Source organism: Theropithecus gelada, chromosome 6 (genome assembly GCF_003255815.1).
Source record: "Theropithecus gelada isolate Dixy chromosome 6, Tgel_1.0, whole genome shotgun sequence".
NCBI lineage: Eukaryota > Metazoa > Chordata > Mammalia > Primates > Cercopithecidae > Theropithecus > Theropithecus gelada.
Window position 1 is genome coordinate 109,767,738 of NC_037673.1, and position 15,486 is coordinate 109,783,223.

At 37.2% G+C, this 15,486-nt stretch overlaps 1 protein-coding gene across 4 annotated transcripts in view; it reads left to right on the forward strand.

Annotated features, from left to right (window-relative positions):
* The first annotated feature begins 826 nt into the window (after positions 1-826).
* Positions 827-15,486, forward strand: part of YTHDC2 (YTH domain containing 2) — an 81,752-nt gene continuing 67,092 nt past the window's right edge. The window contains exons 1-4 of one of the 4 annotated variants that reach the window (XM_025389014.1): positions 827-1,247; positions 2,422-2,512; positions 12,515-12,711; positions 14,125-14,324. In XM_025389014.1, coding sequence (XP_025244799.1) covers positions 1,061-1,247; positions 2,422-2,512; positions 12,515-12,711; positions 14,125-14,324 — 675 coding nt within the window. In that variant the 5' untranslated portion in view covers positions 827-1,060. The remainder of the gene's footprint in view (positions 1,248-2,421; positions 2,513-12,514; positions 12,712-14,124; positions 14,325-15,486) is intronic. The other 3 variants (XM_025389016.1, XM_025389017.1, XM_025389018.1) reach the window with 3 other exon arrangements.

Sequence of the window (15,486 nt, forward strand, 5' to 3'; positions counted from 1 at the left end):
AACATTCCAATGGCCATGTGAACTCAGCCATGTGGCCCCCAGCTAACTGCAGGGGAGTTGGGAAATATCACGCCTAGGAAGAAAAGGAGAAACATTTTTTGATGAGTATTAGTATTCTTTGTCACAGTTCATACTTCTTGTCACCAAATATTCCGCCCCCTTTTTACCACACACAGAACACACGTATATCCTCCCCAGACACCTGGAATTCTATCTAGTCACTGCATCCAGGATCTGTTGTTGGTACACAGTCCTCTTTATTAGATTCAGATGTGTATCCTTATTGCCAGGTAACTCATGAACTATGTAAATATGTACTACGTACCTGTCCCCACTCAGCTACCCTGTGTAGCGTGATAGAGCAAGGGTGGCATACTTGCATTAAAATCTCCCATTCAGAAAAGGGAAGAATGCAAGATACCTAACAGTCGCTCATTTTTTAGTATATGTATTTTTTTATGATATTTTTCCAAATATTGCACGGGAAATATATATACTAAAAAGTATTCGTTTATCTGAAATGCAAATTAATTAGGCATTCTGTATTTTTATTTGCTAAATCTGGCAACCCTCCTCCCACTATAATATAAATTCCATGAAGGTAGGAACCTTCTCCAATGTATATCGAAGGCGTGGCATAGTGCCAGGTCCACAGTGGGAGCCCATATATGCTTACTGCAGGAATTAATGAAGGACTAAACGAGATAGCAAGGGAGTGAATAAGAAGACGAGGAGCGACCCTTGGCGGGCGGCGGGGGAAGAAGACCGCACCACAGCTCGGCAGAGCCTCCCTTAGGCGCGCAGCGGCGGCCGCGCTGAGGTCACGGGCGTCGGCCCTGGTGACGTCATTACGCCCGCGCTCCCCGCCTCGCCGTGATATCAACGGCGGAGGTTTCACTTCTGCTGTTGTGGTGACTGAGGGCTTTCTGGTGACTTCAGCCCAACGCAGGCCGTCTGCGGAGCCGCCGGGTAGTGGCCCCGGAGTCCCACGGTCTCTGTCATTGGCTGTCACCCAGCAGGCCTGGCCGCTCCCGTGCGGGGAGACCATCTCTTCAGGGCAATGTCCAGGCCGAGCAGCGTCTCCCCGCGGCAGCCGGCTCCTGGCGGTGGCGGAGGCGGTGGCCCCTCGCCGTGTGGCCCTGGGGGCGGCGGGCGGGCCAAGGGGCTGAAGGACATTCGCATTGATGAGGAGGTGAAGATCGCAGTCAATATCGCGCTGGAGCGCTTCCGATACGGGGACCAGAGAGGTGAGGTTCCCGACAGGGACCCTGCTGGCCGTCAGGACACCCCCTCACCCCAGCGCCCCCCAAACCTGGGCCCACCGAGTGATGGGGTTGCCTCCGAAGAGGGAGGGAGGACCCGGGCCACCGTCCGGGTCGGGCCTCAGCGGCGGCACCCGGGTCTGGAACGCGGCTGTTAGCCCTGCGGTAAAATGCGAGGTGCTCTGCGCATTGGTGGGGTTATGGGCACTTTGCTCGCTAGCTGCAAGTGTTTTTTTCCCCCGCGTCTTTCAACAGCCTTGGGCGGTTAAGCCACCGTGTTTCAGATATTGGTTAGCCCTAACCCTTAAAAAAATTTTTTAAGGGAGTGTTACCTTAATTGTGGCACGTTTAAGCTACAGATGTAGAAGAGCAGAAAGAAATCAAACATATAAGTAAGTGCACCGGTAATACGTTTGAACCCTGAAGCAATCACGCTACCCACTTAAACTTGTTTGGCACACGAAGCCTCTTCCACACCTCCTGAGGTTAGAAAGCCACTTGTCTTGGATCATATAGTGCAGAACCAGCAACTGACCTGTGGTGACCTGTACAGTATGTTGAGGGCTCATTCGGACCTGCGGGCTTAATTAGGGGACCTCTTACTCTGGACTCTTTATAGTAAAAAATGGGGAATGTTCTGGACAGAGAGATTCTGAATTCACATTAAAAAAAGAGAAAGCCTCAGCAGTATATAACAAATCCCTCTGAAATAGTGAATATGAATTCTATACAGTTTCGAAAGCAAAGACAATGGAGTTTCATGTTGAGAATTCATAATGTTTGAGCATATCTCATCATTTATTTTGTTAACTAAACAAGTAGGGACCAAGTTAAATATGTTCAGTCATTATACCAACTCAAAATTCCAGCACAAGTAAGAGGAGTCGTTTATTGGTGAACATCAGAGGCCTTTATCACATTTAGGTTTAATACATAGATGTCTTTTTATCAATATCAGAATTCTGGTAGACGTTCAGTAGTTATTAATAAAATATATTAATTTTATTAACTTAGAATATGAAATATAAAGTAAGTTAACCTCACATAAAGTATAATAAATTTGATTGTCTATGTTTTTCATATTTTATGTCTGTGTGTATTACTTGAGAGAAAATTGCCTATCTACAAATTGTACTGCTTTTATTTTTTTCTCATGTAGAGATGGAATTTCCTTCTTCTTTGACCAGTACTGAAAGAGCCTTTATTCATCGACTCAGTCAGTCTCTTGGTTTGGTCTCTAAAAGTAAAGGGTAAGCTGGTAGCTTTTCTTATTGTTTTTAAAAAAAGATTATTTGCTCAAAAAAGGGAGAATGTTTCTGAGTACGTTTAAGTAGTTATTACTGTTTTAACTTCACATTCTTAATTGTATCCTGTGTAGATAAAATGATTCAGGTCTGTACCAAATTCACCTCTTTCCTCTTCCTTCTGTCTACCTCTCCCTGCCTTTTTTGTTTTGTTTTCTTTTTCCCTAGGAAAATGCTTTTTCCTCTACCCAGCTTAGGTTCCTTGGCTGGGACCCTGCAAATTAGACTGATAAAAAACATATTAACAAGAGAAAAACATAAGCTCATTAAGATACGCATCATGCATACATAGGGGAAAACTCGATAGTAACTCACACTAACATGTGTTACTAAAACTCGATAGTAACACATCTTTATTAAGATGTGACATCTTAATAAAGAACAATGAATTTATTTAAAAAATGACAAGACAAAGGAAAAGGACTTTGAACTTGTAGGTGCAGTAAATTGTGGGAAGGTATATATGGGGAAACTAATGGAAGGTATGTGTTGTTTTAGCAAGGTTGGTTATGTAGGTTCCTCTGGTGCTGTCTCTGGGTTAAGAGTCTAGAGTGGTTTCTCTTATTAAGAATAGTCCTGCCCTTTCTGGTAAAGCAGGGGAGGGCAGAGTTCTTTTAGGTCTGCTTCTTCTCAGTTGCCTTCAGCTCAAAATAATCTTTATGGGAGAGTGACATATATTTGGGTGGCATACTCTGAACTCTTTCAAAGGTAAATTTTAAGATGTAAGAAAAAAATAGTTTAAAAGTTGAAGTTGATTTCTTGAGAAAAATATTTTTATTTTTTGATAGAAATGAAATCTCATTTAAAATATTGATGTACAAAAGATAATAAGTACAATTATTTATGAAACTTATGTCTTTTACTGTTACTGCACTGTAATAGTAAGCTTTAGAACATATGTTCATTGTTTTCTTTCCTACCAAGTCAAGAATCTGATGATTAGAAATAATTTTAAAAAGTGGTACAGGAGGAAATTGTTTTGTTTTGTTGGGAGGATCACAGAGCTACAGTGGGGAAAAGTCATTTGAGCCATCCAAACTGAAAAACTCTAAATTCTGTGGACCTATTTCATTTTGTCAGTAAGGATGGTGGGATCAATATAAAGGAAGCTTTCTCACTGTTGGTGCTATTGACATTTTGGACTGGATACTTCTTTATTCTGTTTTGTGTACTGTAGGGTGTTTAACAGTATCCCTAGCCGTTACTACTACATAGCACTAACACCCCCAACCCCAGTTGTGACAACCAAAAATGCTTCTGGAGGTTGCCAGATGTCCTCTGGAGAGCAAAATTGCTCAGGTTGAGAACTACTGACATGGAAAAAAAAGATAAAATTAAGTAAATATATTAATTAATAAATCTTCAGACGGTCCCAAGATGAAAGTAGCTGATGTAGGAATGTCTTGCATATGACTGCCTACTACAGTGATAAATTACTGAGACGGGATTTAGTTTAGGTGAATGTGCATTTTGAACATCACTAAGGCCAGTGCTGGAACAGTGGTTAGATTCCTGAGTGTGCCCATATTATAGTCCACTAGGTAGGTAAAATACTGCACCTGAAAATAAAAATATAGTTCAGAGCCATAATACCTTATCCTGAAACACTTGGGCTAAATATGTTTGAGATTCAGATTTTTTAGACTTTAGAAAGGTATTTGGGTATATTTGCAATATGTTATGTAATCTACCTAATAAAATATGGCCATCACCTTTAGTCACATTTATATTTTTGCTGGAAATTTTATGAATATTCACACTGAGACTATTAGTAACCTCATGTCAATGTAATCACATGATCACATTTGATGTCAAATGAGGTTACTGCAAACTTAGAAGTTTCCAGTTTTAGCACTGTTTGGGTTTAGTAGTTGCAAGTAAGAGGTTTTGGGTCTGAGCTGGGAAATGCATGTTATAAATGTACAATTCTGTAGCTACGTCATTTCTATGGTTACATGGGTCTTGCATTCTAAACAGCTAACTTAGAAAAGCAGTCCATTAGAGTAGACTTCCTGTCCTTCTCTTCAGTATCATAGTCGTCTAAGAGTTGATCTGGAATGAATAAATATCTTGGGAAGGAGAAATCAAGAAGGAAGTTATGGAGACAAAAATGGGGAATGCGGAAACATTGAAGAGCCAGAGAAAGAAGAAAAAGGAAAAGAGATGCTAAGGGAAGCAAGGCAATGCCGTCTATTTATCCAGTCCCTAATACCTATAACCTTAATGCTTTCAACCTTCTTATGAAATACCCTAGCTACTTCCCTCTCCTTTTCATCTTTGAGTAAACTTTGTACTATATTTTCTTAGTGGTCCTTGTGATTTTCAAATGCCTTTTCTTCTTTTCACAAAAAGAAATAAATCACTTTGAATCTACTTCTCAAATCCTTTCTTTTCATTTGTATCAGAATTTGTACCTGACTTATATTTCATGAAATTATCTGTTCACCCTTTCACTTTTTTTTTGTAGGGGGAGCGGGGGACAAGGTCTTGCTCTGTCACCCAGGCTGTAGTACAGTGGCATGATCATGGCTCACTTCTCACTGCAGTCTCCATCTCCCAGGCCCAATCAATCCTCTCACCTCAGCCTCCTGAGTAGCTGGGACTACAGGCATATGCCACCATATCCAACTAATTTTTCTGTTTTTTGTAGAGGACAACATCTCACTATGTTGCTCAGGATGGTCTTGAACTACTGGGCTCAAGCAATCCTCCCTGCTTGGCCTCCCAAAGTACGTGAGCCACTGGGCCCAGCCGGATTTTTGTGAAAAATCTTATTGACTTGGCAAGTTAGTTTTCCTCTGTGTGTGTGTGTGTGTGTCTGTATGTGTCTGATATTATAGTTTCTTAGTACGTATTTGAGAGGACACCTGGTATAAAGGGCAGAAAGCCTGGATTCTATTTCGAGTCTCTCATTGCCTCATTCTCTTATTTGGGCTTCTTATATAAGTTTTAAAAGATAGATTCCAGACTTTTTGTGATAGTTCTTAATTTTTTTCTGGTCAGTTTTTTTCTTTTTGATATTCTTTCTTTCAAAATTAAGCCATTTGTGATGGATTTTGTTTTTCATCTTCCAAATAATTGACTTTTACCTGCTTTGATTTTATTTATTTATTTATTTATTTATTTATTTATTTATTTTTGAGAGTCTTGCTTAGTCACCCAGGCTGGAGTGCAGTGGCGCGATCTCATCTCACTGCAAGCTCTGCCTCCTGGGTTCATGCCATTCTCTTACCTCAGCTTCCCAAGTAGCTGGGACTACAGGCACCCACCACCATGCCTGGCTACTTTTTTTTATATTTTTAGTAGAGACGGGCTTTCACCATGTTAGCCAGGATGGTCTTGATCTCCTGACCCTGTGATCCACCTGCCTCGGCCTCCCAAAGTGCTGGGATTACAGGCGTGAACCACTACTCCTGGCTTTATTTTTATTTTTTAGGAATCTTCCTCTGTTGCCCAGGCTGGAGTACAGTGGCACAATCATAGCTCACTGTAGCCTCAAACGCCTAGGCTCAGGCTATCCTCCCAAGTAGCTAGGACCACAGGCATGCACCACCGTGCCTGGCTAATTTAAATTTTTTTTTGTGGAGATGGGGTCTTGCTATGTTGCTCAGCCTGGTCTCAAACTCCTGGGCTCAAGTGATCTCTTGCCTAGGCCTCCCAAAGTATTGGGATTATAGGCCTGAGCTAGTGTGCCTTGGACCTGTTTTGATTATTTTTTGTAATTGCTTGTCTTTTAGTGAAAACATTCTTGGAGTAAAAGCCCCATTTTGTGATTTTTAGTATATCCTAAAGTTTTCTTTGAAATTCTAGTCAGGTTTCACATACCAAAAATTTCACATCATTATTTACTTCTTTTCCTCAACTTCAAAGGTTGTGTTTAAAGTCACACTGAGGTCACTGTGTTTTAGTCCTAAAGGCTCACTTTTCTAAGTCTTTGCCTTGTTTATAACAAAAACAAAATCCCGTCTCGATTTTTCTCAGTCCCAGTTAGACAAAAATGGATTTTACAAAATGAACTTTGTTGAAAATCTGTAGAATGGGAAAATATGAAGTATATGAAAGTAGATTTTCCAAGTACAAGTTTCTTATTCTGTGACTGCTAAGGTCACTGCCTAATAGGTACCAAATAGAGTACCAAGTACTCTACTTACCCTGACCAGAAGGCTCCCAACCTACAAGGACATTCCCCTTTTCAAATTTAGATTACTGCCCATCTTGCCTCCTGTCTTGGAAAGTTGCGTACTGCATTCTTCCTCTCTCCTCCCAGCTAAAGTAAGAAAAATGGTTTTCAGGTAGTGAATTTTTGGATATCCACTAAAAAGAAAACCTGCTGTGTCCAATAATAATAGGAGTTAACTCTTTTTTTTAGTGGCTAAAATTATCTTACAGTTCTGGAGGTCAGAAGTCCAACAACACAGGTCCCATGGACTTAAAATCAAGATATCGCAGGGCTGCATTCCTTGAGGAGGCAAGAGCAAACATTTATTAAGTGTTGTTGTGTACTTGTGCTAGGTGCTTTAAATGGATTGTCATTTAATCCTAACAACAGTTGTTTTTTTTTTTAATCATTATATAAATTTAATCAAGATTAGAAATTTACTCACACAAATGCCTATTCAGAGGTAATTTAAATGAAAGAGTCAATAAACATAATTTCTTTTCTTATTACTTTTATTTTACTTTAAGTTCTGGGATACATGTGCTGAATGTGCAAGTTAGTTACATAGGTGTACATGTGCCCTGGTGGTTTTCTGCACTTATCAACCCATCAGCTAGGTTTTAAGCCCTGCATGCATTAGATAGTAGTCCTAATGCTCTCCCTTTCCTTTCCCCCTAGCCCCCGACAGGCCCCAGTGTGTGATGTTCCCCCCATGTCCATGTGTTCTCATTATTCAACTCCCACTTATGAGTGAGAACATGCAGTGTTTGGTTTTCTGTTCCTGTGTTAGTTTGCTGAGGATGATGGCTTCCAGCTTCATCCATGTCCCTGCAAAGAACATGAACTTATTCTTTTTTATGGCTGCACAATAAACATAATGTTATTTTTACTTCAGTTTTTCGTGGAGAATCAAAGAGAGGGACACCTCCTGTTTTTTATGAAACTAGTATAACTTTGCTACCTAACTCAGATAAAGAAAATATTAGAAATGAAAATTATGAGCTTATCTTACTTATGATCATAGGTGTAATATGCTAAATAAACTATTATTAAATAAAATAAAAAATTAGATCACATTTAAACTGGGGTTTCCCAAGAATAAAAGGATTACTGAAAATAAAATAATCTCTTAGTTTTTTTTTTCTTTTTAATGAGAAGGAGTCAGCATTCTCATATTTGGATGAGAGCCTTTGGGGCTGATTCATCTCTGGCCTGGTGTTTACCAAAAGGGAAAGGATAGACCTTGACCTGAAAGTGGGTGACTCCCATGGCCTTAGTGCACTTGCTGTTTACAGAAGTGAGTGACAAGGACCAGTGGTTCCTTCTTATGCATTAAATGCAGCAGGATGTATGTCAGAGCATGCCTTCATTTGTGTACTAGTGTGGATATAGTTTATTTTTCAACTTTTAAGTTCAGGGGTACACGTGCAGGTTTGTTACATAGATAAACATGTGTCAAGGGGATTTGTTGTACAGATTATTTCATCACCCAGGATTAAACCTAGTACCCATTAGTTATTTTTCTTAATCCTCTCCCTCCTCCCATCCTTTACCCTCTGGTAGACCCCAGTGCCTGTTGTTCCCCTCTGTGTGTCCATGTGTTCTCATCATTTAGTTCCCACTTACAAATGAGAACATGCAGTATTTGGATTTCTATTCTTGGGTTAGTTAGCTAAGGCTAATGGCCTTCAGCTCCATCTGTGTTCCTGCAAAGGAGATGGTTTCATTCTTTTTTATGGCTGCATAGTATTCCATGGTGTACATGTACCACATTTTATTTATCCAGTCTACCATGGATCTTAACAACAGTTTTATAAGGCAGAGTCTATTTTAACACCTGGCACCTGTGTAACACATGAGGCAATTAAAGCCTAGAGATGTTAAGTAATTTTCCTGAGACCACACAGCTAGCAAGTGGCAGAGCCAGGATTTGAACACAGTTAATCTTAACTAATTGTTTTTTGATGTTCACATGAAGTTCATAGCAATGTAGGAGGTGCTTTGAGGAGTTAGAACAGAAATATTGGATAGATCTCATCTTCAATTTAGCTTATAGTTCATTAAGACCAGAAAAATAGGCCGGGCGCAATGGCTTATGCCAGTAATCCCAGCACTTTGGGAGGCTGAGGTGGATGGATCACCTGAGGTCAGGAGTTCGAGACCAGCCTGACCAATACGGTGAAACCCCGTCTCTACTAAAAATACAAAAATTAGCCGGGCATAGTGGGGCGGGGGGCCACCTGTAGTCCCAGCTACTTGGGAGGCTGAGACAGGAGAATTGCTTGAACCCAGGAGGCGGAGGTTACAGTGAGCTGAGATTGTGCCACTGCACTCCAGCCTGGGTAGCAAAGCAAGACTCTGTCTCAAAAAAAAAAAAACCCAGAAAAATAAATTTACTGTAGGCATAGTGACCATGCCTTGAAAGCAACTGTGCTGTTTGGTGACAACATGAAGTGAACTGGTTGGTTTATTAGTTTTTAGGTAGTCTTAAAAAAGTACAAATTAGTGTGATGCAAACTTTAATACATTTCCAATTCTGTATTACAGTATTGGGGAGAAAGTGGTTTGGAGCTAGATCTTTGCATCTGTCTGCCTAATGGAAATATAAATTAAGGGAATATGAAATTAAGTGTTTAGTAGGCATCAAATGAATGCCTGTTTTGTTGCTGTTGTTGTTTGGTTTTTTTTTTTTTTTTTTTTTTTGAGGCGGAGTCTCGCTCTGTCACCCAGGCTGGAGTGCAGTGGCGCGATCTCGGCTCACTGCAAGCTCCGCCTCCCGGGTTCCCGCCATTCTCCTGCCTCAGCCTCCCGAGTAGCTGGGACTACAGGCGCCGCCACCACGCCCGGCTAATTTTTTGTATTTTTAGTAGAGACGGGGTTTCACTGTGTTAGCCAGGATGGTCTCGATCTCCTGACCTCGTGATCCGCCCGTCTCGGCCTCCCAAAGTGCTGGGATTACAGGCTTGAGCCACCGCGCCCGGCCTGTTGTTTGTTTTTAAGAGACTCCTGTGTCTGTGAGCTTTTTAAGTAGTCATTTCAGATGTTGGCTCTTCAGCTGATCTTTTAAACTGTTTTTAGATTTAGAAGTAGGGAATATCGAGGCATATGTTTATATTTGATTTAAATGTTTAGTAACATCCTTTGTAAATTAATAAATTGATTATTATTAACATTGTGTCAAATTTGATTACTTATAGCATCATTTTTCTTTCTAAGGAAGAAGCCATTGAAATGCCAAAATGCATTGGTTACTTTTATTTTTCGAAAGTTAGATGTTATGATGCTCTCATCTGTAATTTTATTACATTTACTTTTATATTTTGAAGTTGCATATGGGGTTTACATTTTATTTTAAAAACTCTTGTGAATTTCACTTAGCTAGCATATTTTCCATATGTGCAGCTAGTTTTTAGTTAATTTTGCTTTGTATAAAGGATTCCTGTGTTTATCATCAAACCATAGTTTCAGTTATCATGAAATGAAAGCATAATGAGGAGATCCATTTGTTAGTTTACATAGTACAACAAATTTCTACTGTATTTAATGTTTCCATCCTCACAACGAGGTGAATATTTTACCAAAAATTTCATTAATCCTTTTATGATATATTAGTGTCACTGTGGTGCTGACTGTGGTAGGAATAATCAGTTAAAGCACAAGTAGAATCCTTTACTAAAACATAAAAACTATCAAGTTGATATTATCTTTCCATTCTACCATATGTGTTCAAACAGAATTCAGTAAATTTTAAATGGTAATGGCTAAGTAGTCCCACCTGCTTGTTATGAGTTTTTTAAAATACCTAAATACTATATTAGGTAACCTATGTTAGGAAGGTTTCAATCTAACTTATTATTTCAGTTGTGAGCTTGTTGAGAAAGGGTATATTTTACTCAATTTTGTATTCCTGGCTTCTACCATAGTGCCTGGCATAAAGTCAGTGTTTGGTTTATATATGATAAATGACTAAGTGAATGAATAAAATAAAATTAAAGGTGAAATATAGCACAACCTTTCTGAGATGATTTTTAAGAAAATTAAAGCATCTTTGAGTTCTTAAAAATGTGAAGTTTGAAAAATTAACCAATATACAGTGTCAGAAAAGTAAAATGATTTGCTGTTGATCATATAACTAGTTGAAAGTTTATTACTAGCTTAATATTAGCCTCCTACCATTTGCTCTGGTGCTCATTTCAGCTCACTTCCTGCCTTTTGTAGTTAAAATTTTATGAAATGAACATCACAGAAGGGAAATGAATTATTGAGTCTATAATGACTGTCCTGAAGTTTCAGAAAGGTCCATGGGAAAATAACCTACTACAGAGAACGTTTCTAGAATTCAATAGTTTGAATTTATCATGGAAATAACTAAAACTTCTAGATCAGGTTAAATTTTATTTCATCTTTATAGCATCATTTTAAGCACCACCAAGTACTTGTTAAGGAGTAAATAACAACATAGAAAGCTTATAATTCATTGAAACATTCAATAAGAAGTTTCCAGAAATTTACCTCGGTAAATTGGAAGCCTCACTTAGAACACTTATATGCTAAGACTGTATAGGTTAATCCCTAATTTGATATCATTCTTACTGTGAAGATACTGTTGACAAAATTTACATCTAATGAAAATTGAAAAATTATAAAATTTGCTTTGTAAATTATAAATTTTTCATTGTAATTAGGCTCTGTTGATTATTTCTATAGTATAATAGTGACATAAGAAATGGCAAAACATTTTATGAAATATTTTGGGTAACTTAAAATTTAAGAAATAATATCGTTTCTGACTATAATAATAGTTTTCATTTATTTAGAATCTACTTTGCAACAGATACTGCACTTTGCTCGTATTATCTTAATCATATGAATAATCCTTTGAGGTATATATTATTATTGTGTCAGGCTCAGAGCCATTAAGTAGTTTACCTGTAGTGCCACAACTAGTAAGTGGTAGAGGTGGGATTCAAGCTCAGGTCTGTGTGCCTTTGGAGCCTGAGCTCTTAATCAGTATTACACTGCTACATTATAGGCATGTATTATGAAATCATTCAAAACACATTTGGGAACTTCCTGGTATATAACACTATACTACTCTTAGAGCTACAGAAGTCATAAAAGATATGCTCAGTCCTGGACCAGCTGAGGAAACAATACACCTACAGTAAATACCTTGAACAGTTACAAATCATCATTACCTTATAATTGAAGAGTAGAACCAGAAGCTCTGAAAAATATTTTATTAAAAATGCATCTGAAATTATTTATCAGTAATGCTGATTTATGCTTTTTTGGTCCAACCACTAAACTTGGCTCTCATAACAGGTTTTCATGGGAGTGTCTCATTACCAACTTACTGTGGAAACATTCACTGGGACATATCAGTCTGAACTATGGACCATAACTTTTTCATTATCATTTTTAGATTCTATTGTTCAGATTGATGTTTTCCCCCTCTGTATGCTTCCCAGCATGTATTATATTAACTGGTGATGTTTCATCTACCATGAAGTCTGCTAAGACAAACTTTAACACTTAAGGGTAAGTAAGCCTTTTTAGTGGACTTAAACTTGGATTTGCAGCACTTGAAATTTTAACTGAAAATAGTTTTATGGCCACTTTAGCCCAAATCTTTCTTTATTGAATTTTTTTGGACTTTCAGCATCTTCTCCCAAAGCATTTTGATTTTTTTCAATGTTTTGCTTGAGACATATTTTCTAAGTAGGCATACATCATATGTGAACAAGTTGACTGTATATAGTAAATAAATGATTTTTATTAATATTCAGAAAGGGAGCAAATAGATACCTAACTGTGAAGAAGAAAGATGGATCAGAAACAGCTCATGCAATGATGACCTGTAATTTGACTCATAATACAAAACATGCTGTTAGGAGCCTAATTCAAAGATTTCCTGTCACCAATAAAGAGCGTACAGAACTTCTGCCTAAAACAGAAAGAGGAAATGTGTTTGCAGTTGAAGCTGGTATGTATTTTCTGGGGAGCTTCCTCATTTACCCTATTATTTGATGACTATTCTTTTTCTATTTTAGATTTATTTTCGAAAACTAAGATGAAATAAATTTCTCCATTGGAATAGTTTGTTAGAAATGATTAAGAGTTGTAAAAATTTGAAACAAAGTGTAGTGTTAAAGCATGTAATTAAGTTGAACCAAGTTTTTTTTTTGAGTGTTATAATAATATCAATAGCTACCATTTATTGAGCATTAACTGGGTGCGAGGCGATATACTAAACCCTTTATATGGGGCCTTATAGCAAGCAACCCTTGCAAGGTAAGAATTTCCCCTATTTCACAGGTGAAGAAACTGAGGCTTAGAAGAATTAAATAGTTTGTTCAAGGACACCAAACCAACCAGTAAACTGCAGAGTGGGTATTTGACTCCAGGGACTAGGCTTTCCTATATTATGCTGCCATGACACACTAATAAGTGAGATTTTGAATTGGGGCTTTAGCTCTGGTAAGAGATTGGACAGAGTCTTCAGTACGTTAAGTTGCTCAAAGGTAGATAAATAATGTATTTGGGTTACAAAATAAAGATGTAATTTCACTGTTTGGAAAGATCACTTCCCTAGTAAGAAAACTATTTATTGCCTATGGTGATAAAATTTACATAGTTATTACTGTCTATTGGAGTAGATCAGCAGAATATAGAAAATATGTGGTCCTAGATATCAAAGAACTTGCACTTTAAACATAGACACACAAACATATTTTGAGCTACATGGATATAAGACATTTCATACCTCTTCTTTATTCCTGTCTGTTTAGTTAAATGTGGATGTTGGGCTAAAATACTCCATTAGGAAATTTGTTAACATTAGGACCCTTATATTTAACACATAATTATTCTATTTGATCACTTAGTCTTACATGTATAACATTAAACATACATGGGATATTTTCTTTTTTTGTAATATGTTTTCCTAATGTAGTGACAGATCTTATAAGTATGCACATTATTTCCTACTATAAAAATTTAATTTTCCATGAAATTATTGATAGAAATTTATAACAAGCCTAAAAATCATTTGGATTATCAAGATTGTTTTATTTTTAATGGTTATTGAATGATTTATTTTTATCAGTTTTTAAACATTATGTACCAGAAATATGTCTGAGAGGTTTGCTTTCTAATTGGTACTGAAATTTGTAACATGTTCAATGAGAATAGTATGTGTAAGAGTACAATTGAGATATTGCTTGACAACTTTATATAGACTGAGTAGAGAAGAAAACATTTGAAAGGAATTATGTTAGAAATTACCTCTTTTGACATGTTTTTCTCAGTTTGGCAAAAAAAAATACTTATTTTTATTTTTAACACTTCTTTTTCAGTGTTGATCATACATTTTTTGTTCTTTTATTCATTTTCAAAGAAAACCGGGAAATGAGCAAGACAAGTGGGCGACTCAACAATGGCATACCTCAGATTCCAGTGAAAAGAGGAGAATCCGAATTTGATTCTTTTAGGCAGTCTTTACCAGTGTTTGAGAAACAGGAAGAAATTGTTAAAATAATTAAGGAAAATAAAGTAGTTTTGATTGTAGGAGAAACTGGGTCTGGAAAGACCACACAGGTTTGTTTCTTTTTTGTTGTTTATAGAAAAATTATATATATATATATAGTCCCATATTATAATTTTATATCAAATTTACACTGCATATGTTTAAAAAAACAGAAAAAGAAACTTGTGGATATTATAGTAATGGTTATTTCAGAAATAAATTATTACTGGAATATATTTGGAGAATTTGTAGAAAGAAAATGTTTTAAATAATTTACTTATTTTTAAACTAGTGCATTAGGCCTTTATTTAAACAGAGGTGGGAAAGCGATTTGGTATCATGGAAGGAAGATGGGCTTTGGCCTTGAGTTTAGATTCCAGTTCCCTCACTTATGGAAGTTCTAGGCTCTTTTTGTAACCTCTGTGAGTCAGAGTTCTCATTTATAAAATGAGACTAATAATTGCTACCTTTCATAGTGAGGTGTAAAGATTATCTCTGTAAAGTGCCTAGCATAGCGTTTTGCATATAGGAACAAAAGTAAAAGCAGTAATAACATATTAATATGAAGTTGACTGTAGAATGAAATTAATATGATAGGTTTGACTTGGATTTTTAGAATCAAAGTAACTCCTTATGAAGTTTCACTCATAGGATAACAGATTGGAAGTAGTAAGTATGACATCATATGACTTTCTTGTGTACATTCTTGCAGCATTTCAGCTTAAAATTACTAAAATTACTTTGGTTTTAATAGAGGTTCAGATAAAATAATAAATATATTTGTAGGTTTTCTTCCTTTAGGGACATAATTTTGTTTTTGACAATTGCCTAAGATTTGATTGTATTGGTTGGTTTAATAGGCTTAGTTTCTAAGGTAAGGTGGGAGGAGAAGTTGATTATAAAGTTTACCAGTTTTTTACTTGAAGGACTTAAACATTTTTACAGAATTATGTCTCTGTCCTTAAAACTTGATCCTGTAAAACTGAATAATTAAAAACATGATGAAAATTTTTTCTGAAGACAATATACAAGATCTTTCTTTAGCATGAGTTCTTTTTTTTGAGACCAAGTCTCTCTCTCTCACCCAGGCTGGAGTGCAGTCGTGCGATCTTAGCTCACTGCAACCTCTGCCTCCCAGATTCAAGCGATTCTCCTGGCTCAGCCTCCTGAGTAACTGGGATTACAGGCACACGCCACCACGCCTGACTCAGCATGAATGCTTTTATGATTAAG